This window comes from Choloepus didactylus, chromosome 9 (assembly GCF_015220235.1).
Source record: "Choloepus didactylus isolate mChoDid1 chromosome 9, mChoDid1.pri, whole genome shotgun sequence".
Taxonomy (NCBI): domain Eukaryota; kingdom Metazoa; phylum Chordata; class Mammalia; order Pilosa; family Megalonychidae; genus Choloepus; species Choloepus didactylus.
Window position 1 is genome coordinate 6,141,830 of NC_051315.1, and position 25,158 is coordinate 6,166,987.

Consider the following 25,158-nt stretch of genomic DNA (forward strand, 5'->3'; position numbering starts at 1 on the left):
GGAGTGGGTTCAAGATAAAGTTGGGACAAAATTTAAATTGAGTGTAAATGACACTTTTTAGGAGTTTGCGACAAAGGGATGGAAAGAGGAAGGATAATATGTGAAGGGGGATTTTTTTTTTTAAGATGGGAATGGTCCAGTGGAGAAGGAAGGATTGATTATGCAACAGAAAGTGATGAGAATTCCTGGAGCAGTGTCTTGAGTATATGAGAGCAGCAGGATCTGTTGTGTGTGGGGGTGGGGTGGGGGGTGAAGGGTGGTCTTTGCCAAAAGCCTAGAGAGGAGAGAGTATATGAGCGCAGTGCAAGGAGGTGGGTAGTTGTGGTGGGGATTTGTGGAAATTTTCTTCTGATTGCTTCTCCCCACCCCTTTTCTCGGTAAAACAGATGCGAGTGAGAATGGTGAAGGTGGTGTTGAGCATATGAAGAGGGAGGAGAAGGTGTGAGCTAAACATCTGGAGAGCGGATGGCCCGGGGAGCAGATGGTTTGGCTGCCACATGGCAGTGAGGGCCCAGGAGCCTGAGGTCCTGGTACAGGGAGACCAGCTGCACCGCTTGGTGTCTTTCTCTGCATGTAGGCTAGTCGGGGGTGGGGGGTGAGATTTAAGCTGTCATGATTTTGCTGAGTATAGTGAAGAGGAGGGATACAGAGGAACGTAGTGAATAAAATTGGGCAGGGCGATAGGAGAGATGGGACAGAGAGAGGTGGGAGGCAGCAAAAGGGTTGGTAGGACGGAGGGGTAACAGCTCCTGGTGGGGATCTCAGGATTGCTGGAAGCTGGTTCCTAAGTGGAGTGACCTAGAAAGTTGGGTTTTGGCTGGAGAGTGGGATCCTGCAAATCGATATGGGCGTAGGAGGTGGGGTGCAGTTATTGTTTAATTCCTAGATTTATGACCCATAAAATCTCAAACAAACTTTTACTTCATCAGTAAGAATGCTTTTTCTCTGGAGGCAGTATGCCCTGGTGGCCACTGCAAGCTCTGAAGCCAGACTGCCTTTATCCAGTCCCAACTCTGCCACTTCTTCCTTACCTGGCCTGGCCTCATTTCCTTTTCAGTTAATTGGGGGATAATAATAATAGCTATTTATTCAGATTATTTTAAGATTACATGAGTGAATAGATTTTCTGCTAGTAAATGTGTTCAAAAACCTGAAAATTAGTAGCTTAAACACAAAAGATTTTATTGTCTCCCTTGAAACAGTCCTTGAGGCAGACAGTACATGAAAGTTATGGCGACTCCATACAATCATTAGGAAACCAGACTTCTAGGATGTGACCCTTCTACTCTTGATTCAATATAGCGCTACAACTCTAGCTGTCACATCTGAGTTCCAGAGCCACAGAAAGAAGTAGGGATATAGAAAGATTACACCTTCTTCCCTTTAAGGAGACTCTAAAAGTGCTACAGAACTCTTCTACTTCCATCTCATATGGCCACATCTACCTACAAGGGGGCTAGGAGATACAGTCTTTAGTTGGATGGTCCTGGTAGGAAGGTGGGTCCGTGAGGCAGGCACTTGGTGGCCCCTGCCACAATGACCATGGGACCACAGCAAGACTCAAGGGCTGTGAGTGGTCTTCAGTTTCCTTAATCATTCTTATTGCTGAAGCTCAGGGAAGCTTTCCATTGGGTCTGGGTTCTCATCCATGTGTGTGCTCCTTTTTCTTTGACAGCAGTTCCGCCGCTGGCCACCAACACTGTGTCTCCATCTCTTGCGTTGCTGGCTAACAACCTGTCCATGCCTACAAGCGACCTACCACCTGGTGCCTCCCCGAGGAAAAAGCCTCGAAAGCAGCAGCACGTGATTTCCACAGAAGAAGGTGACATGATGGAGACCAACAGCACTGACGATGAGAAATCCACCACCAAGAGTATGCTGGTGAAGGCCGAGAAGCGCAAGTCTCCTCCCAAAGAGTACATTGGTAATGGTCGCTGGGCTAACGCTGTAGCACCCTGCCAGAGTGCTGCCTGGGCTCTCTGTGTGGCCGGGTTCCATCAGCCAGGCTCAGAGCTCACTTGCTAGAGTGTCACCTGGAGGGTTGTTGCAGATTTATGCCAAGCTGTTTCATGTCGTATTTTCTTCCCCTTTTGAACAGATGAGGAAGGTGTGAGGTATGTCCCAGTGCGTCCAAGGCCTCCCATTACTTTGCTCCGTCACTATCGGAACCCCTGGAAAGCTGCTTATCACCACTTTCAGCGATACAGTGATGTCCGGGTCAAAGGTCAGTTTCCCCAGATGCATCCGTTGTTAATGTGTGAAATTGGTATAACACTTGGCTGTATTGCAGTACAGTAGAAAAGAATTACAAGTTAACCAGCTTCCAAGCCATAAATGTTTGTTCTAAAATCTCATGACTTTACTGTTCAACTATGGTAAAGTAGTGAGGTGAATATAAAATGTGGAAAATTATACTTTGCCCTCAGAAAGCTATGTGTACTTTATTGGAAACTCAGTCTAATGGCTAAATGGTGGCAACCTTGGGTTTTGTGTTTTTTTTTTTAAATGTGTTTTTTTTTTATTCAATTTTATTGAGATATATTCATATACCATGCAGACATACAAAGCATACATTCAGTTGTTCACAGTATTATATAGATAGTTGTGTGTTCATCACCAAAATTAATTTTTGAACATTTTCATTACCACACACACAAAAATAATACGAATAAAAATTAAAGTGAAAAAGAACAATTAAAGTAAAAAAGAACACTGGGTGCCTTTTTTTTTTTTTTTTTTTTTTTGCCCCCATTTTTCTTCTCATCCATCCATACACTGGCCTTCCCAATCACATTGTCACCCTCATAAGCTACATTTTTATACAATCATCTTCAACATTCTTCTGGGTTGTAGTTTGATAGTTTCAGGTATCCACCAGCTACCCCAATTCTTTAGAACCTAAAGAGTGTTGTCTAAATTGTGCATAAGAGTGCCCACCCGAGTGACCTCTCGGCTCCTTTTGGAATCTCTCTGCCACTGAAGCTTATTTCATTTCCTTTCACATCCCCCTTTCGGTCAAGAAGATGTTCTCCATCCCATGATGCCGGGTCTGGATTCTTCCCTGGGAGTCATATTCCATGTTGCCAGGGAGATTTACTCCCCTGGGTGTCAGAGCCCACATAGCGGGGAGGGCAGTGATTTCACCTGCCAAGGGCAACCTTGTTTTTAATAAAATTTATGAGTTAACGGCCTTCCAATTGGTGATAGGATGACCTGTGTGGCTCCCAGAGTAATTGTGGAAGAACAATCTAGATTGTTGTTTGACATAGTCTGCAGCAGTTCCCAGAATGTTAAAACATGCATGCTTCTTAAATCCCAGGAATTTCACCTCCAGAAGGACCTCTACTTGAGCATATACGTGAAGTTCTTGGAATGGTCCATGAGACTGTCCTCAGTAAATGTTTTTGTTATTGTTGTTGAACGTGAGGATAACATTTTAATAACCCCACATCTAATCAAAATGGCTGATAGTACTTTGCAAATGTACTGCAAATATTTTTACTTACAGACTATGAAGTTTCATTAGTCTCAGATATAATAAATGCACCAGACCTGTGAGTTTTCAGAGAATTGGTCACATTTCTAATTCCCTCATGCGGATTCCATTTGGAACCTTTCTCTGAGGGTTTCCTTCAAGCCTCAAGATAAATCAGATTTGGGCGGATTACTAACTAATGTCTGTGAGCAGGTAAAGGTACTGATAGTTCGCTCTCTGAGGGAAGAATAGAGATGGCTGCACTTCCCAGCTGCCCTTCCTCATAACTGTTCTCTGAGGTTTGAAGAGGGGATGTGATTTCCAGAAGTCAGAGGAAGCTGACTTTTGCTGCAAGTAGGATATGGGCCACTAGACAAATCTCCACGCCACTAAAAATTCTGTATTTGTAGCAGGAAAATATTGAGGGATTTGCCTAGTGGTATGTTAAGCTATACTAATCGATCCTCATTATTTAAATAGTTAAACCCTATTAAAAAGCTATCAGGAAACAAGTTGAAAGCTGGAACTGTTGATGAAGCGAGTCTCCTTTTAGGATATATACGCAACACTCATCTCCTTTGGGCCAAGCCTGTTGACTTCTTTTTTTTTTTTTTTTTTAAATCTTCATTTTATTGAGATATATTCACATACCACGCAGTCATACAAAACAAATCGTACTTTCGATTGTTTACAGTACCATTACATAGTTGTACATTCATCACCTAAATCAATCCCTGACACCTTCATTAGCACACACACAAAAATAACAAGAATAATAATTAGAGTGAAAAAGAGCAATTGAAGTTAAAAAGAACACTGGGTACCTTTGTCTGTTTGTTTCCTTCCCCTATTTTTCTACTCATCCATCCATAAACTAGACAAAGTGGAGTGTGGTCCTTATGGCTTTCCCAATCCCATTGTCACCCCTCATAAGCTACATTTTTATACAACTGTCTTCGAGATTCATGGGTTCTGGGTTGTAGTTTGATAGTTTCAGGTATCCACCACCAGCTACCCCAATTCTTTAGAACCTAAAAAGGGTTGTCTAAATTGTGCGTAAGAGTGCCCACCAGAGTGACCTCTCGGCTCCCTTTGGAATCTCTCTGCCACTGAAGCTTATTTCATTTCCTTTCACATCCCCCTTTTGGTCAAGAAGATGTTCTCCGTCCCACGATGCCGGGTCTGCATTCCTCCCTGGGAGTCATATTCCACGTTGCCAGGGAGATTCACTCCCCTGGGTGTCTGATCCCACGTAGTGGGGAGGGCAGTGATTTCACCTTTCAAGTTGGCTTAGCCAGAGAGAGAGGGCCACATCTGAGCAACAAAGAGGCATTTGGGAGGAGGCTCTTAGGCACAACCATAGGGAGGCCTAGCCTCTCCTTTGCAGCAACCGTCTTCCCAAGGGTAAAACTTATGGTAGAGGGCTCAACCCATCCAACCACCAGTCCCCTATGTCTGTGGTCATGTTAGCAACCATCGAGGTGGGGTAGGCCAATACCCCTGCATTCTCCACAGGCTCCTCAAGGGGGCACTACATCTTTTTTTTCCTTGTTTTTCTTTTTTTTTTTTTTTTAACTTTCCCTTCTTTTTTAAACCAACTATATGAAAAAAAAGTTAAAAAGAAAACAAACATACAATAAAAACATTTCAAAGAGACCATAACAAGGGAGTAAGAAAAAGACAACTAACCTAAGATAACTCCTTAACTTCCAACATGTTCCTACTTTACCCCAAGAAGGTTACATAATATAGCAACATTTCTGTGAACTTGTTCCTACTATATCCATCAGAAATTAACAGACCATAGTCATTCCTGGGCATCCCCAGAACGTTAAATAGCTTATCTGTTCTTCTTGGATTATTGTTCCCCCTTCCTTAATTGCTCTCTACTGCTAGTTCCCCTACATTCTACATTATAAACCATTTGTTTTACATTTTTCAAAGTTCACATTAGTGGTAGCATATAATATTTCTCTTTTTGTGCCTGGCTTATTTCGCTCAGCATTATGTCTTCAAGGTTCATCCATATTGTCATATGTTTCACGAGATCGTTCCTTCTTACTGCCGCGTAGTATTCCATCGTGTGTATATACCACATTTTATTTATCCACTCATCTGTTGAAGGACATTTGGGTTGTTTCCATCTCTTGGCAATTGTGAATAATGCTGCTATGAACACTGGCGTGCAGATATCTGTTCGTGTCACTGCTTTCCAATCTTCCGGGTATATACCGAGAAGTGCAATCGCTGGTTCGAGTGGTAACTCTGTATCTAGTTTTCTAAGGAACTGCCAGACTGACTTCCAGAGTGGCTGAACCATTATACAGTCCCACCAACAATGAATAAGACTTCCAATTTCTCCACATCCCCTCCAGCATTTGTAGTTTCCTGTTTGTTTAATGGCAGCCATTCTAACCGGTGTTAGATGGTATCTCATTGTGGTCTTAATTTGCATCTCTCTAATAGCTAGTGAAGCTGAACATTTTTTCATGTGTTTCTTGGCCATTTGTATTTCCTCTTCAGAGAACTGTCTTTTCATATCTTTTGCCCATTTTATAATTGGGCTGTCTGTACTATTGTCATTGAGTTGTAGGATTTCTTTATATATGCAAGATATCAGTCTTTTGTCAGATACGTGGTTTCCAAAAATTTTTTCCCGTTGAGTTGGCTGCCTCTTTACCTTTTTGAGAAATTCCTTTGAGGTGCAGAAACTTCTAAGCTTGAGGAGTTCCCATTTATCTATTTTCTCTTTTGTTGCTTGTGCTTTGTGTGTAAAGTCTAGGAAGTGGCCGCCTAATACAAGGTCTTGAAGATGTTTTCCTACGTTATCTTCTAGGAGTTTTATGATACTTTCTTTTATATTGAGATCTTTCGTCCATTTTGAGTTAATTTTTGTGTAGGGGGTGAGGTAGGGGTCCTCTTTCATTCTTTTGGATATGGATATCCAACTCTCCCAGCCCCATTTGTTGAAAAGACCATTATGACTCAGTTCAGTGACTTTGGGGGCCTTATCAAAGATCAGTCGGCCATAGATCTGAGGGTCTATCTCTGAATTCTCAATTCGATTCCATTGATCTAGATGTCTATCTTTGTGCCAGTACCATGCTGTTTTGGCAACTGTGGCTTTATAATAAGCTTCAAAGTCAGGGAGTGTAAGTCCTCCCACTTCGTTTTTCTTTTTTAGAGTGTCTTTAGCAATTCGAGGCATCTTCCCTTTCCAAATAAATTTGATAACTAGCTTTTCCAAGTCTGCAAAGTAGGTTGTTGGAATTTTGATTGGGATTGCATTGAATCTGTAGATGAGTTTGGGTAGAATTGACATCTTAATGACATTTAGCCTTCCTATCCATGAACATGGAATATTTTTCCATCTTTTAAGGTCTCCTTCTATTTCTTTTAGTAGAGTTATGTAGTTTTCTTTGTATAGGTCTTTTACATCTTTGGTTAAGTTTATTCCTAGGTACTTGATTTTTTTAGTTGCTATTGAAAATGGTATCTTTTTCTTGAGTGTCTCTTCAGTTTGTTCATTTCTAGCATATAGAAACATTACTGACTTATGTGCATTAATCTTGTATCCCGCTACTTTGCTAAATTTGTTTATTAGCTCTAGTAGCTGTATCGTCGATTTCTCAGGGTTTTCTAGATATAAGGTCATATCATCTGCAAACAATGACAGTTTTACTTCTTTTTTACCAATTTGGATGCCTTTTATTTCTTTGTCTTGCCGGATTGCCCTGGCTAACACTTCCAGCACAATGTTGAATAACAGTGGTGACAGCGGGCATCCTTGTCTTGTTCCTGATCTTAGAGGGAAGGCTTTCAGTCTCTCACCATTGAGTACTATGCTGGCTGTGGGTTTTTCATATATGCTCTTTATCATGTTGAGGAAGTTTCCTTCAATTCCTACCTTTTGAAGTGTTTTTATCAAAAAGGGATGTTGGATTTTGTCAAATGCTTTTTCAGCATCTATTGAGATGATCAATTGATTTTTCCCTTTTGACTTGTTAATGTGTTGTAATACATTGATTGATTTTCTTATGTTGAACCATCCTTGCATGCCTGGAATGAACCCCACTTGGTCATGGTGTATGATTTTTTTAATGTGTCTTTGGTTCGATTTGCAAGTATTTTGTTGAGGATTTTTGCATCTATATTCATTAGGGAGATTGGCCGGTAGTTTTCCTTTTTTGTAGCATCTTTGCCTGGTTTTGGTATTAGATTGATGTTAGCTTCATAAAATGAGTTAGGTAGTGTTCCATTTTCTTCAATGTTTTGAAAGAGTTTGAGTAAGATTGGTGTCAGTTCTTTCTGGAAAGTTTGGTAGAATTCCCCTGTGAAGCCATCTGGCCCTGGGCATTTATTTGTGGGAAGATTTCTGATGACTGATTGGATCTCTTTGCTTGTGATGGGTTGGTTGAGGTCTTCTATTTCTTCTCTGGTCAGTCTAGGTTGTTCATATGTTTCCAGGAAATTGTCCATTTCTTCTACATTATCCAGTTTGTTGCCATACAGTTGTTCATAATATCCTCTGATAATTTTTTTAATTTCTTCACGATCTGCAGTTATGTCACCTTTTTCATTCATTATTTTGTTTATATGGGTCTTCTCTCTTTTTGATTTTGTCAGTCTAGCTAGGGGCTTGTCAATCTTGTTGATCTTCTCAAAGAACCAACTTTTGGTGATATTTATCCTCTCTATTGTTTTTTTGTTCTCTATGTCATCTATTTCTGCTTTAATCCTTGTTATTTCTTTTCTTGTACTTGGTTTAGGATTGGTTTGCTGTTCATTTTCTAGCTTCTTCAGTTGATCCATTAGTTCTTTGATTTTGGCTCTTTCTTCCTTTTTAATATATGCGTTTAGTGCTATAAATTTCCCCCTTAGCACTGGTTTTGCTGCATCCCATAGGTTTTGGTATGTTGTGTTCTCATTTTCATTCGTCTCTATATATTTAGCAATTTCTCTTGCTATTTCTTCGTTAACCCACTGATTGTTTAGGAGTGTGTTGTTTAACCTCCAGGTATTTGTGAATTTTCTAAGTCTCTGATGGTTATTGACTTCTAATTGTATTCCATTGTGGTCAGAGAATGTGCTTTGAATAATTTCAATCTTTTTAAATTTATTGAGGCTTGTTTTATGTCCCAGCATATGATCTATTCTGGAGAAAGTTCCATGAGCACTAGAAAAGTATGTGTATCCTGGTGATTTGGGATGTAATGTCCTGTATATGTCTGTTAAATCTTAATTCATTTATCAGATTGTTTAGGTTTTCAATTTCCTTATTGGTCTTCTGTCTGGTTGATCTATCTATAGGAGAGAGTGATGTGTTGAAGTCTCCCACAATTATTGTGGAAACGTCAATTGCTTCCTTTAGTTTTGCCAGTGTTTCTCTCATGTATTTTGTGGCACCTTGGTTGGGTACATAGACATTTACGATTGTTATTTCTTCTTGCTGAATTGCCCCTTTTATTAGTACGTAGTGGCCTTCTTTCTCTCTCAAAACATCCCTGCATTTGAAGTCTATTTTATCTGAGATCAATATTGCTACACCTGCTTTCTTTTGGCTGTAGCTTGCATGAAATATTTTTTTCCATCCTTTCACTTTCAGTTTCTTTGTGTCCCTGTGTCTAAGATGAGTCTCTTGTATGCAACATATTGATGGTTCATTTTTTTTGATCCATTCTGCGAATCTGTATCTTTTAATTGGGGAGTTTAATCCATTTACATTCAACGTTATAACCGTGAAGGCATTTCTTGAATCAGCCATCTTATCCTTTGGTTTATGTTTGTCATATTTTTCCCCTCTGTCTATTAATATCCTTTATTGTACCCTTACCGAATCTCTTTAGTACTGAACCTTTCTCCAAGTCTCTCTGTCCTTTCTTTGTTTCTCTGTCTGTAGGGCTCCCTTGAGTATCTCCATTAGGGCAGGTCTCTTGTTAGCAAATTCTCTCAGCATTTGTTTGTCTGTGAAAAATTTAAGCTCTCCCTCAAATTTGAAGGAGAGCTTTGCTGGATAAAGTATTCTTGGCTGGAAATTTTTCTCCCTCAGAATTTAAAATATATCGTGCCACTGCATTCTTGCCTCCATGGTGGCTGCTGAGTAGTCACTACTTAGTCTTATGCTGTTTCCTTTGTATGTGGTGAATTGCTTTTCTCTTGCTGCTTTCAGAACTTACTCCTTCTCTTCTGTGTTTGACAGTGTGATCAGTATATGTCTCGGAGTGGGTTTATTTGGATTTGTTCTATTTGGAGTTCGCTGAGCATTTATGATTTGTGTATTTATGTTGTTTAGAAGATTTGGGAAGTTTTCCCCAACAATTTCTGTGAATACTCTTCCTAGACCTTTACCCTTTTCTTCCCCTTCTGGGACACCAATGAGTCTTATATTTGGACGTTTCATATTATCTATCATATCCCTGAGGTCCATTTTGATTTTTTCAATTTTTTTCCCCATTCTTTCTTTTATGCTTTCATTTTCCATTCTGTCATCTTCCAGGTCACTGATTCGTTGTTCAACTTCCTCTAGTCTTGTACTATGAGTGTCCAGGATCTTTTTAATTTGGTCAACAGTTTCTTTAATTTCCATAAGATCATCCATTTTTTTATTTAGTCTTGCAATGTCTTCTTTATGCTCTTCTGGGGTCTTCTTGATTTCCTTTGTATCCCGTACTATGGTCTCATTGTTCATCTTTAGTTCTTTGAGTAGCTGCTCTAGGTGCTGTGTCTCTTTTGATCTTTTGATTTCGGTGCATGGGCTTGGGTTATCTATATCGTCTGGTTTTTTCATATGCTTTATAATTTTCTGTTGTTTTTGGCCTCGTGGCATTTGCTGAACTTGATAGGGTTCTTTTAGGATTTGTAAACCAATTGAAGGCCTTATCTCTTAATTTATCAGATCTACAGCTTCGTGGGGTACACTTTCTCTAACTAACCAGCAGGTGGCGTCCACGAGCCACCTGTTCTCCACAAGCCACTTCTCCCCTGCTTAGCCTTTTTGGTGAGTGGGGGAGTGAGTCTTGTGGGGTCCAATTGGTGTGCCAAGCTTGCTTGTATAGTTGGTGTTGCCTGCCCTGTATATGAGGCGTGTTTCTGGGCAGTCGGGGGGGGGGGGGGGGTGGCCCTAACAATCAAATCTCCCTGGTGATCCTAGAGTTTTAAAGCTGCTGCAATAGTCTAATCCTTCCGTTCAGTCCTGCCACAGTTTGTCTCTGCCACTGACCCACAAGTCCTTGGTATTGGAGTATGGCTCCTGAGACTTGCAAGTGGGCCCCTCTTCCAGGCTGTGCACCCCGGGTCCTCTGTTGAGGGATGACTGTGCTATGTCACAGGTGAGTGCCGTCCCCCCAGGGCAGTTCTGGGCTGCTGGGCTGTGTAGGGAGGCTCCCAGTCTGCTGAAATGATGGCTGAATGGGGCTTTGTTAATTCACACTGCTCCACCTTCCCAACTCTGGGACAATCAGCTGAGGTTGCAGGGAAGGCTAATGTCCACGCCCAGTTTTGTGGTGTGTGCCTGTTATTTGAAGCACTTCCGTCACACTGGGTTGTCTGGGGCAGCTCCGGGCTACGGGGCTGGCGATGGGCAGGAGTGTTTCCTGTACCAGGATGATGGCTGTGAGCGTTCACCCCCCTTTTCTTGGGAAGTTGTGGTGTTTAGTGAATTTTCCCAGCCACTGGATTATTGCCTTTTGTCTCAGAGCTCTCTTAGTTCTGCTCTTGACTTGACCTGCCCAAATTGCAAGTCTTTGAAGCTTTCTGTATTGGGCTTCTTAGAGTAATTGTTTAGAAAAAGAAAAAGGATTGAAAAAAAAAAAAGGGGGGGCCCTCCTCAGAGATCTAATGGGTTATTGAAATGCTAAGAGACAAAGCAACCAGGGCCATTAAGGAAAGGTCCACAGGGCAGAGAGATCAGCTTTTCTTCGGGATTTGCATATGCGCCTCAGGGCCTGAGCTCTGCCCTTCCCCTTTCTATGTTCACCAGAACTCCAAAAATCCTCCGCTTTTATTTTGGAGTTTTTCGTGTTGTTTTTTTTCTATGCCTGTGTCCTCTCTGCTGGGCTGGCTGCTCTCAGATTCTCTGGTGTCTGGTCTCAGTCTATCTATGGTTGGAGTCTGGATCAGTAGAATGAGTTTCCGATAAGGGCTGCCACTGCAGTTCTCCCTTCTCCTTCCCGGAGCTGACAGCCCCTCCTCCCACGGGACTGAGCCTGGCAGGGAGGGGCGTGGGTCCCCTGGCCGCAAAAACTTACAGATTTCACTGATCTCAGCAGTTCCACATTTTCATGAGTGTTGTATGAAGTATGCCCGAAGTCAGATTGCTCTGTGGTGTCCAGTCCACGCAGTTCCTGGCTTTCTACCTACTTTCCTGGAGGAGTAACTAAAACATACAGCTCACCAGTCCGCCATCTTGCCCCGCCTCCTCGCCTGTTGACTTCTAAACTTAAGTTGAACTAGCTTGCCTAGGCTCTAAAGTCATATTTACAAAAATAAATCAATATGGAATCCTAAAAAAATGTTCAAGTAACTCACAGGAAGGCACAAAAAGAGAAATAGAGGACCTAGAAACACAGGAAACAAACAGAAAACAAGTAATAACGTGGTATACTTAAGCCCTGATATATCAGTGATTACCTTAAATGGAAGTGGTTTAAATACAACCAATTAAAAGATAGTCAGAGTAATGAAAACATGATCTAACTATGTGCTATTTGCAAATTTATACATAGGTAAATTGACAGTAAAAGGATTGAGAAATACATACTATCTATGCATTAATTTAAAAAAAGACTGAAAGTAGTTTTATTAGTATCAGATAAAGTAGACTTCAACCCAAGAAAACTACCAGGAAGGACATTGCATAACAATATAAGTCTCAACCAAGTGAGAAGACACAACCATCCCATGTGTAAGCAACAAAAAACAGAGCTTCAGATTACATGAAGCAAAAACAGATAGAGCTAAAAGACAAATGGGCAAATGCACAGTTATACACGGGACTCCAACATCCCACTCTCAGAAGTTGACAGAACCACGCCATGGAAAATCAGCAGGGCTATAGAGGAACTAAACACCATCGTGAACAACAAGATCTCATCAACATGGACGGAACATCCCAACCAACAGCAGCAGAATACACACACTTTCAAGCACCCAAAGAATATAAAAAATAGACTGTGTCCTGAATCATAAAACAAACTTTAACAGATTGAAAAGAGTTGAATTCATGGAGTTTTTTCAATGACCGTAATGGAATCAAACTGCAAATCAATAACAGATAACATTAAAAACCTCCGAAAATATGCAAATTAAGCAACAAATTTCTAAATAATGTAGATATCAAAGAGGAAGTCACAGGGAAAAATTTTTTTAAATTGAATGAAAAGAGTATAATGTATCAAAATATATGGATATAGCTAAAGAATAAGAGGGAAATTTATAGGTCTAAATGCTTACTCTTACTTAGAAAAGAGAAAATATCTCAATTCAACTTCCTGACACAAGAACTAGGAACAAAAGAGCGAAAGAAACATAGATCAAGCAGAAGGAAGAAGGTAATAAAGGTAGCAGAAATCAATGAAATTAAAAACAGGAAATCGGTAGTGAAAATCAGTGAACCAAAAGCTGATTCTCTGAAAGTAAAACAATAAACTTGATAAATCTCTAGCAAGACTGAGAAAGATTTGAGGACTGGGTTTTTCATTTCTTCTTATGGACCCAACATAGCCAAAATAATATTGAAACAGAAGAACAAAGTAGGAGAATTCACGCTTCACGATTTCAAAGCTTACTGCAAAGCTGCATTAATCTAAACAGTGTGGTACTGGCATAAGGATAGGTCTCTGAGAGCCAAACTATAAAATTCTCAAAAGAAAAGAGAGAGAGAAGTCATCATGACCTCGGATTTAGCATTGGATTCTTAGATTTGACACTAGAAACAGGAACAGCAAAAGAAAAAAATAAATAAATTGGCTTTAATCAAAATAAAAAATCTTTGTGCAACAAAAGACTTTATTTAATTATGTGAAAATACAATCAACAGAATGGGAGAAAATATTTACAAATCATTTTGTTTAATAAGGGTTTAGTTATCCAGAATATATAAAACTCAACAACAGAAAGATAACCCAATGAAAAAATTGTCAGGCCTGAATAGACTTTTCTAGAAAGATAATATAAATGGCCAAAACATAAAAAGAAGGTCAACGTCATTGATCATTAAGGAAATGCAAATCAAAACCACAACTAGATACCATATCATGCTTTAATTTAAAAAAAAAAAAAAAAAGGAAAGGAAAATAAGTGTTGGTGAGGATGTAGAAAAAGAACTATCCTCATACATTGCTAGTTGGAATGGAATATGTGGAAAGCAGTTTGACGGTTCCTCAGAAAGTTACATGTGGAATAACCACATAACCCAGCAACTCTATTCCTGGGTATATATACCCAATGAAATGGAAATACATGCCCAGACAGAAATTTGAAGTATATGAATGTTTATAGCAGCATTATGCCAAAAGGTAGAAATAATGAAGATGTTCATCATTGGATGAATGGTTAGATGAATTGTGGTATATTCATACAATGGAATATAATTTAGCCGTAAAACAGAATATAATCCTGAGTACTTAAAATGGGTATAGAGTGTTTTGATGGGGTGATGAAAAATCTTTGAAACGAGAGAGCTGGTGTTTGCACAGCATTGCGAATACGCTAAAGACCACTGAATTGTATACGTTTAAATGGTTGTATGTTGTATGAATTTTCCCTCAATTTAAAAAAAAATGGTTGACAAAGATAAAAACTGGGAACGAAGTGGGATATTACTACAGATCAGGCAACCATTAAAAGGATAATAAGGAATACTACAATTGAGTTTTTGAACATAAACTCAACAACTTATCTAAAATGGACCAATTCCTTGCAAACCACAAGCTACCAAAACAGAAACAAAGTTGCAATCTGGGAGGGAGGCTCTAAGATGGCAGCATAGAGAGAAGTGGAAGCTAGTTAGTCCCCCCAGAACAACTAATAAAAAACCAGGAGCAATGAGTAAATAATCAGAAATAACTGCGGGGGGGGGCAAACGTGACCATCCACTCATATACCAACCTGACAGCGTGAAATCTGTAAATAAGAACTGCGGAACCAAGCTGGGAGACCTCTCCCCCCACAGCCTGAGCAGCTCTCTCCTAGCAAGTGAATACAGCTCAGCTGAGCTACAACTGGGGTTTTAATTAGCGAGTGTGAACTGCTCACTATAAGCTACGAATCCCCAACAAGCAGACAGAGGCTTTGGGTGATGACTGACCTTCGAGAGCCGGAGGGTCTCCACGGACTAGCCCTGAAGGGGACTTTCTGTCCCTGTTTCAGCTCATTGGGGAAAGCCTCAGCCATTTTCAGTTCCCAGTGCTCTGACCCAGACAAGGGTAGAGATAGCACAGGCAGAGGGAGACCATTGAAATGCTAATGACCTCTCCCTAGGGGATCTATCTTCTCTAAGAGGAAAGGGGTGGGGCCCAGCTCTACTACCTCCTTTCATTCAGAACCACACCCCAGAGCCTGTGGGAAAACAACCACACCTGTTTACACCAGTCAAGAATTACATGCTAACAGGTGCCACCTGCTGGACAGAAAAGCACAGTGACCTGAGGCATCACAGGGTGTACCAATTTTCTTAAGACACACCATCAGGGAAACCAGATACTGAATATTTCTTCCTCCTGGGACCTGAGCCCATTCTGCTCCGGGAAAACCTGATTGGGATAACCAAGGAAACCATGCCTAGGCAACAGAAAACTATAACCTCACTAAGAAAAATGAAGTTATGGCCCAGTCAAAGGAACAAACTTATGCTTCAACTGAGATATAGGAATTGAAACAACTAATAAGTCAATTCAAAAAGTTTAGGGAAGATATGGCAAAAGAGATGAACCACATAATGAAAACACTGGGCGTACATAAGGTAGAAATTGAAAGTTCAAAAAACCAACTGGCAGAATCTATGGGAATGAAAGGCACAACACAAGAGATGAAAGACACACAACAGCAGATCTCAAGAGGCAGAAGAAAACACTCAGGAACTGGAGAACAAGAAACCTGAAAGCCTACACACAAAAGAACAGATAGAGAAAAGAATGGGAAAATATGAATACTGTCTCTGGGAACTTAGGGACAAAACAAAAAGCAAGAATTTATGTGCCATTGGTGTCCCAGAAAGAGAAGAGAAGGGAAGAGGGACAGAAGCAACAATAGAGGAAATAATCAATGAAAATTTCCCGTCTCGTATGAAAGACATAAAATTACGGATCCAAGAAGTGCAGCGTATCCCAAACAGAATAGATCTGAATAGGCCTACGCCAAGCCACTTAATAATCAGATTATCAAACATCAAAGATAAAGAGAGAATCCTGAAAGCAGCAAGAGAAAAGCAATCCATCACATACAAAAGAAGCTTGATAAGACTATGTGTGGATTTCTCAATAGAAACCATGGAGGCAAGAAGGAAGTGGGGTGATATATTTAAGATACTGAAAGAGAAAAACCACCAGCCAAGAATCCTATATCCAGCAAAACTATCCTTCAAATATGAGGGAGAGCTTAAAATATTGTTTGACAAAGAAACAATGACAGACTGTGAACAAGGTACCTGTTCTACAGGAAACACTAAAGGAAGCACTGCAGACAGGAAAAGATAGGAGTGAGAGGTTTGGAAAACAATTTTGGGAGATAGTAGCACAGCAGTGTAAGTACACTGAACAAAGATGACTGTGAATATGGTTGAAAGAGGAAGGCTGGGACCATGTGGGACACTAGAACAAAAGACAAAGGATAAAGACTGGGGCTGCATAACTCAGGGAAACCTAGGGTGCTCAACAATTGTAATAAAAGGTACAAATATGTTTTTACATGAGGTAGAACAAATGAATGTCAACATTGCAAGGTGTTAAAAATAGGGTGGGATTGGGGGGAAAATACAATTATTGCAAACTAGAGACTATAATTAACAGAAACATTATATTATGCTTCCTTTAATGTAACAAAGGCACTATACCAACGCTAAATGCATATGGGGGGGGTGGGGAAAAGGGGAAGGATATGGGACTCCTAGCATTGGTGATGTTATCTGACTCTTTATTCTACTTTAGGTTAATGCTGTCTTTCCTTTTGTCACCTTCTAGCTATCAAGTTTTTTTGTTTGTTTGTTTTTCTCTCTTTCTCTTTCCTTTTTCTTTTGCCTCTCTGCCTTCTTTGGCTCTTCCTCTGTCTTTGTGCAAGAAATGTCCTTATATAGAGAGTGGCGATGGTGCTCAGTACATAAATATGTGACTATACGGGGAACCAACGATTGTTTACTTAGGGCAGAATGTGTAGTGTTTGAACAAAACCATCTTAAAAGAAATGGGTTGATGAAGAAACCTTGAGAGCACTATGTTGAGTGAATAAGAGACACATAAAGGCAAATATTGCAGGATCTCACTGATACGAACTAATTATAATATGTAAACTCATAGACATGAAATATAAGTTAATAGGATGTAGAATGAGGCTAAAGAATGAGGAGCAATTGCTTATTATGAGCAGAATGTCAACTAAGGTGAACTTAAATATTTGGAAATGGACAGGGGTGATGGTAGCATGTAATGAGAATAACAGTGCTAAAAGGTGTGTGAAGGTGGTGGAAAGGGTAAGCTCAGAGTCATGCATGTCACCAGAAGGAACGTTGGAGGTTAAAAGATGGGAATGTATAAAACAGTGAATCTTGTGGTGGACAGTGTCCGTGATTAATTATACAAATATTAGAAATCTCTCTCACGAACTAGAACGAATGTGTGTCACTATAACTAGAGGTTACTAATAGAGAGGCATATAGGGAAAAAATATATACCTTTTGCAAACTATATACTACAGTAAGTAGTATTTTAACATTCTTTCATCAACAGTAACAAATGTACTATACCAAAACTATGACTCAGTAATGGAGAGGGGGGCGTGGTTAGGGGTATGGGAGGATGTGAGTTTCCTTTTATTTTTGGTCTTTGTTTCTTTTCTGGAGTAGTGAAAATGTTCTAAAAATTGTGTTGATGGATGCACAGCTGTATGGTGGTGCCGTGGGCAATTGATTGTACACTTTGGGTCTTTTGATAGTTGTATGGTATCTGAACAATCTCAATAAAAAAAATTAATAAAAAGAGTCTATAGAAACCATCAGTAATACAATTTACCTACCTTATAGATCAAATAAGCTTTTAGGGAGGTAGCTAGTTACCTATTATGTTTAACATTTCTGTAAGACAATGTACTTCAGCATTCTCCCAAACCAATTCGTAAACAACTTCCAAAATACCACAGTTTACAAATTGGTTACTATTTTATCTTCATACTAGTGTTGAATAACCACTGATTGACCACCATGATCAACTGACTGCCTGGCTTCCTTTCTTTGGCTACGTGTTTTCCTGACTTATGCATTAGATATTTATTGAGTGCCTGTGTGGGAAGGATCGTGCTTGGTGCTAGGGACGTATGGTGAACAAGGCACAGTGTCCACTTCTTCTAGAAACTTGCAGTCTGTTGGAAAAAGTAAAAATAATTAGTCAACTATTTACCCACAGTAAAATGACTTCCTCATTTTTTGTGGTATATAATAAATGAAAGACTGTGGCTCCACAATAAATGTATTAAATTAATATTTAAAAAAAAAGAGTACCTACCATACCATTTCATATATATATGAAATTATAGAAAAAGGGAAACCAATCTATGGTGACAAAAATCAGATTAGTGGTTGCCCAGGGCTGGGAGTGGGAGATCACTGACTAAAGTGGGGCACAAGGGGACTTTCTAGGGTGATGAAAATATTCTATAACTTGATTGATGTAGTGGTCACACAAGGGTATACAGTTGTCAAAACACTTTAAATGTTACACTTGAAATGTGGTAGACTATTTGATGTAAATTATACCCCAATAAAATTGATTTTAAATTGAAAAAAAAAGATTATATCAAAGATAATGGCGTTTTGGGGGACATAGTACATCGAACTGGCACACTCAGCAAGTGAGAGTGGTTCAACAAACTGGCACATCCATACCACGGAATATGCCCCACGAGGCACAGGAATGGGTTCTTGGTGTGTGCAGCAGTGTGGCTCAAAAGAATTACTCTGAGTGAATGAAAGCCAGTCTCAGAAGGACACATACTCTGTGTCTATTTTTATAACATTCTTGAAATTAGAAAATACAGAGATGAGAGGATACCAGGGCTTAGAGATGGTGGGGGTCCAGGGGGTGGGGTGACTATAAAGGGGTAGTACAGGGGAGAACTTTATGATGATGGAACAGTTTTGTATCTTGATTCTGATGGTGGTTACAAAAATCAACACATGCTAATATGGCATAAAAATTGTACTCAAAGCTAGTACTTGTCTCGATTTCCCGGTTTTGATATTGTACTGTTATATGTAATTATTGTTGAATTGTTGGAAACGAGGTGAAGGGTCCATAGACCGCTCTGTAATACCTCATTTTTAAATGACAACTTTATTGAGATATAGTCCACATCCCATCCAGTTCACCTATTTAAAGTGTAATTCAGTGGTTTTTAGTATATTCACCAATTTATGCATCCACCACCACAATCAATTGTAGAACATTTCTTTACCCAACAAGAAACCCTGCACCTTTAGCCTTTTGCCATTACCCCATTGTCCCATCTTTCCCAGCAACCACTAAGCAATCTACTTTCTCTCTCTATGAATTTGCCTATTCTGGACATTTCATATAAATAGGCTAGATGATACATGTTCTTTTATGTCTACTACTTTCACGTAGCATAATGTGTGCAAGGCTCTTCTGTGTTGTAGCACATGGCAGGACTTCATCACTATTCATTGCCAAGTAATATTCCATTTAACAGCTATACCACAGTTTGTTTCTTCATCATTTGATGGGCATTGCGTTGTTTCCACCTTTTGGCCATTACGAATAGTGCTGCTATGATCATTTGTATAGAAGTTTTTGCATGGACATATGTTTTCATTACTTGGGGATATTTACCTAGGGGTGGAATTGCTGATCATCTGGTAGCTATCTAACTATTTAAGAACTGTCAGGTTTTCCCAAATTGGTTGGACCATTTTACATTCCCATCAGCAATGTGTGAGGGAGGATTCTAGTTTCTCCGCATCCTCCCCAACATTTATCATCTGTCTTTTTCATTATAGCCATCCTAGTAGGCATGAGATGGTATCATTGTACTTTGGATTTATATGTCTTTGATGACTAATGATGTCAAGCATCTTTTCTTGTGCTTACTGGACATTTGTTTATCATCTTGGGAGAAATGTCTGTTCAGATCCTTTGACCATTTTCTAATTGGGTTACTTATCTTCTAATTATTGAGTTGTAAGAATTTATACTAGGTACAAGTTCCTTATCAGATATAGCTCTATGCTAACTTTACAACTTCCTGTCAATCTGTTAATTATTTCAAAATAATATTTTTTAAATGCTTAGAGCAAAATACCATGAATATATATAAAATTGTATCAGTGTCTTGGTTCTGATATTGTACTTCAGTGCATGCACATCTACAATCATCTCAAAATTAAAAGTTTAAAAAAGCTGAGTATATTCATGTTAGTATTTGCTGACTATAGGGTTTTCAAGATTAATTTTTAAAGTGTAGTTTAATTGTACATGTAATATGTGAATACATTCTAAGTTCCTAGTTAAACAAAAATTAAAGCATTACAGATAAGTTTTTATCTCACAAGATTATTAGAATATATCTTTAAAGCATTTTGGGGGAGGGGGTGGAAGAAAAGTGGGAAAGTTTCCTTCGTGTTGTTGACTGCTATTCCTAATGACTGAAATTCCTGGGATGTGTTTTAAGACAATTGTTCTAGGTAAAAAAAAATCTTAATAAAATACTAGCTTTTAGGGTGCTGAATGCTAGTAATTTTAGCTTTGTAAAAATTGAAATATGCTTGATTATTTTTATATGGTTTCAGAGGAAAAGAAAGCTATGCTGCAAGAAATAGCTAATCAGAAAGGAGTGTCCTGTCGTGCCCAGGGTTGGAAAGTCCACCTCTGTGCTGCCCAGTTACTACAGCTGGTAGGTAGAGTTCTGGCACTTGTGTGTCATGCTATAAAAAGGAAACATTGCTGGAGACATCTAAGCTCACGGAACATTTTCCTTTGAGCAGTTTCTGATGCATTCCCAGTCAGCATGGGTCATGGTAGAATTTTTATATGTGCCTAAAATGCTTTGATGTAAATATATCTTAGTTCTAATTCCTGGGCCCATAATACATGGAACCACCTCCTAAAGTTTCCCATCTTTGGAGGAAGAGTGATCTGAAGAATACTGCCTGTTATGAGTATCTAAAAATGTAGTGCCTTGGTTAGTGTTGTACTTACCAGAAAAGCATATTTCTATGAAAATTGTAGACTGATTTTTTAGAGAGATTGTGAATTCAGTGTAGTATTTGAAAGTTACCCTTGAAGATGGAGACTTAACCATGGTAGATTATTATGTAAATTAATGTGGATCAATTTCCCTTAATGTATATTTACCTCTTGGGAGAAAGAACTTGATCACCTGAAAAGCTCTTGTACCAGTTTACAAAGCTGATTCAAGGTGGGTTCATTTTAGAAGTGCAGTTTGCCTGAGGTTGACAGAGAAAAACTTCTCTGAGATCACGATGTCATCTCTCTTATGTGTTGCAGACAAATCTAGAACATGATGTTTATGAAAGACTTACTAACCTACAGGAAGGAATTATCCCAAAGAAAAAAGCAGCAACTGATGATGATCTACACCGAATAAATGAGCTAATACAGGTTTGAATGAGCCCTGTCACTTTACTTCTCCCCTTTCCCTCCCCCATCTACTAATATTTTTAGTAAAAACCTGTTATTTATATCAGTCTGAATTAACAAAAACACTAAGACATTTTTTCCATGTGAAAGCCTCATATGGCACCTGCCCAGTTGATGAGAAGTCGTTTAAAAGCTGGGTTGTCCTTATGATTACTGGTTGATGATGTCATGTCTTTCTTTCAGGGAAATATGCAGAGATGTAAACTTGTGATGGATCAAATCAGTGAGGCCAGAGACTCCATGCTTAAAGTTTTAGATCATAAAGACCGTGTCCTGAAGCTTCTAAACAAGAACGGGACTGTCAAGAAAGTGTCAAAATTGAAGCGAAAGGAAAAAGTCTAGACCCAGAATAATCAGGACTTTGGAAAAAGAATTTATGAAGAATGATGGTGGGGGTGGGGGTGGGTTTTGGTTCTTTTCAAAGTGGAACTTTGAAATAAAGGAAGCGTTCCTTAATTCACACGTGAAAGCAGAGGGACCCATGGCATCCATTGGCACAGAAGGATCAGCGCTGCCCTGACACGGTGAACCCCCATTCTTTCTTTCAGGTGTGTCCCCTTTAATCCTGCTCTGTGGTCATGAATGACTTCTGAGGCATCAGCGTCTGCCAGTCAGAATCAGTGACACAAATGGATGACTGGTGCATCTTAGCCTCCCCGTTTTATAAACTATTTATCTGGTGGATTTCTGCAGGACCCATACTGAGCCTGGACTGAAAGTATCCACTCAGACCATCTGGTATCTCTCTACACTGAAAATAAAACCTTTCCCTCTCACCCTGGTCGTTCTTTGTCTGACCTTCAGATGTCCGAGCTGGCCCTGTAGAGCAGTGCCACAGCACCGAGAGCTGCTGCATCTCACCATCAAAAGGGTTTGAACTATTAGTTCTTGTCAATTTTTTTAAAAGAACCATTTCAAAGTGAAATTGTTACATTGTCTGTCCTGCGTGTGTCTGAGTTGGGTTTTTGTGGTTCAGAGCAGGCAACACCCTATGTGGCTCTGAGACCCTTGTTCTGAGGTATGTTCTTGGGTCTCTGTACTTCTGTAGCTGGTGTGATGCTGTTAATTGTATGTACCACACATCGCCAAACATTTAAATAAAGGACTCAAAGAGGTTTTTGTACATGAGCAGTTTGGGTCTTTTTGTCAAGTCCATCAGTGCTGTGCTGAGCCACCACTGAAGCGTTTACTCTGTGTAGTTTCTCACACGTCTGTGAGCATCTGCTCCATCTAAGTTTTGTTATTCTTTGTGAAGCATGCCATTTACCCAGTATTTTAAAGGTGTCACAGTGGCGAAGTCTGTTGGCTCCTGGTTATCGTAAATACAAGACATTGTGGCCCAGCACAGCTATAAATCGGTCAAATTCATGGACGAGTAAGCTGAGTTCTGGGGCTGGAGCCTTCAGGTGGACAGAGGCTCTTCCCAGGGTGGTGCATCCTTCCTCCACTAGCCTGAGTGGCGGCCCAGGCTCACTGTCCCTTCTTTCTCACAGGCATGTGGCAGGGAAGATTGCCTCAGGCTGCTGCTCCTGGAGATGACACCTGGCCACCCTCCCTCCTGACACTTGTGTCCGGTTACTAGTTTGGGGCTGGGGCTCTTCTCTTTACCTTGACCTGAACAGATCTGAGACCTCCAAGCCAGTCGTGCCCTGGTCTTTGGGACCAACACTCCAGCCCTATTCAGAAGGGCTGGCTTGAGATGGCCTTCCTCATGTCAGAGCAGTAAGCTCGCTCTCGGGCTGGGTTGGGGTGAAATGAAGCAAAGCACGCCTTTGGCTTTCCTCAGGTTATACCACTTCATCTTGCAGAGCCTGTGCTAAAGACTTCTTGAAGCCATAGACTGGGTCACTCGGGTTTTTTGCTGGGGTTGGAGCCAATTTGAAAGATATTCCTGAGTGTTTAGTGGGTGCCAGTGTAGTGTGACCGTGCTACGGTAGTGTCCCTTTGCCTCAGTGTCTCCCCTGCCCACATCTTAACCATAGAGATGTCATGAGGTGTGCTGACTGGTAAAGGATGGGATTCAAGTATTTGGAATCCTGTGATATTGGAAAGTATTGTTACCTCCATTTAAATGAAACTTACATTTTGTCCCTTTTTGAGGAGGTGTGTCAGTAAAGCTTTGATGTCCGTGCACTCCCCAGGAGGACAGTACAACCAGAAGTTGGGAGAGGTTGTGGGTGTGAACTTCATCAATGGACATCATTTAAAAAAGACAGCTTTATGGAGGAATAACTGACAATGAACTAAACATTTACAAATGTACAGTTTGATAAGCTTTGACCTATGTGTATGTCCATGAAACTGTCACCATAATCAAAGTAGATGTGTCTATCAGCCCCAAAAAATGCCTTTGGCTCCCCTCTTCACTCTCCATCCCCAGCAACCATTCATCTGTCTCCTGTCACTAAATTAGTGTGCATTTTCTAGGAGTTGGTATGAATGAAATAATATATGCTCTTTTTCAGGGGAGAGAGGAGATTGACGTTTATTCATGCTGTCACTTGTTTTAGTAGTTAATTGCGCTTTTTGGGGGAGGAAAGATTCACATAGCATGAAATTAACTACGCTAAAGTGCACAATTCAGTGGCATTAAGCGCATTCACAGTGATGTGCATGTGTCACCTATGTCTAGTTATGAGACATTTTCATCACCTCCAGAGGAAAGTCTGTACTCCTGAGCAGTCCCTCCCCATTTCTCCCCATCCCTCCGCAGCCCTGGACAACCACCAATCTGCATTGTCTTTATGGATGTACCTATCCTGGAAGTTTGATATCAAGAAATCATACAACCTGTGATCTCTTGTGTCTGCTTCTTTTACTGAGCACAATGTTTTCAAGTTTCATCCATGTGGTAGCATGTATCAGAACTTCATTCCTTTTTATGGCTGAAGAATATTCCACTGTGTGGTTGGACCACATTTTGTTTATCTGCTCATCAGTTACTGGACATATAGGTCATTTCCACCATTTTGGTGATTGAGAATAATGCTGCTGTGAGCACTTGTGCATGAGTATTTGTTTGGGTCCCTAGTTTCAGTTCTATTGGGTATATACCTAGGAGTGAAATTGCTGAGCCATCTGGTAGTTCTGTGTTTCACTTTTTGAGGAATTACCAAACTCTCTTCCACAACAGCATCATTTTCCCTTCCCCCCAGCAGTGTGCAAAGGTTCCCGTTTCTCTGCATCCTCAACAACGCTTGTTCTTTCTTTTTTTATTCTAGCCATTCTGCTAGGCATGAGGTGGGGTCTCATTGAGGTTTTGATTTGCATTTCCACATAGTTCATTGCTTCTTATTGCTGACTAGCATTCCATTGTACTGATATTCCACATGTTGATTATCCATTCACACTATTTGGAGTGTTACCAGTTGTCACAGCTTGAATTACATTATCCAAAAAAGATTTGGTAAAGTCCTAACCCTTAGTACCTCAGAATGTGAACTCATTTGGAAATTGGGTGGTTGCAGATAGAATTAGTTAAATTAAGATGAGGTTATTCCGGAGTCGGGCAGGCTCCCATTCCAACACGACTGGTGTCCTTCCAAGAAGGGAAGAGGTGAGAAGACAGCCACCAGACCGAGGAGCAGAGATTGGCTTGTGTGGCTGCCAGCCCAGGGATGCCAAGGGGCGCACACCCCACCAGAAGCTGGGAGAGAAACGGGGACAGGTTTGGAGGGAGCAACCCTGCCGACACCTCGAGTCCAGACCTCCAACCTCCAGAACTGTGAGTCAAATTTGTTGTTTTAAGCCATCCAGTTAGTGGTACTTCACAGCAGCCCAAGGAAACGGAGACACCAGTTTTTG

The 25,158-nt window shown here is 40.3% G+C and overlaps 1 protein-coding gene across 8 annotated transcripts in view; it reads left to right on the plus strand.

Annotated features, from left to right (window-relative positions):
* SAP130 (Sin3A associated protein 130) overlaps positions 1-22,477 on the plus strand; it is a 119,838-nt gene extending 97,361 nt beyond the window's left edge. For 7 of the 8 annotated variants that reach the window (XM_037849054.1, XM_037849055.1, XM_037849050.1 and 4 more), the window contains 5 exons: positions 1,676-1,924; positions 2,099-2,224; positions 20,484-20,587; positions 21,202-21,315; positions 21,538-22,477. In XM_037849054.1, coding sequence (XP_037704982.1) covers positions 1,676-1,924; positions 2,099-2,224; positions 20,484-20,587; positions 21,202-21,315; positions 21,538-21,696 — 752 coding nt within the window. In that variant the 3' untranslated portion in view covers positions 21,697-22,477. The remainder of the gene's footprint in view (positions 1-1,675; positions 1,925-2,098; positions 2,225-20,483; positions 20,588-21,201; positions 21,316-21,537) is intronic. The other variant, XM_037849053.1, reaches the window with a different exon arrangement.
* Positions 22,478-25,158: the final 2,681 nt, after the last annotated feature.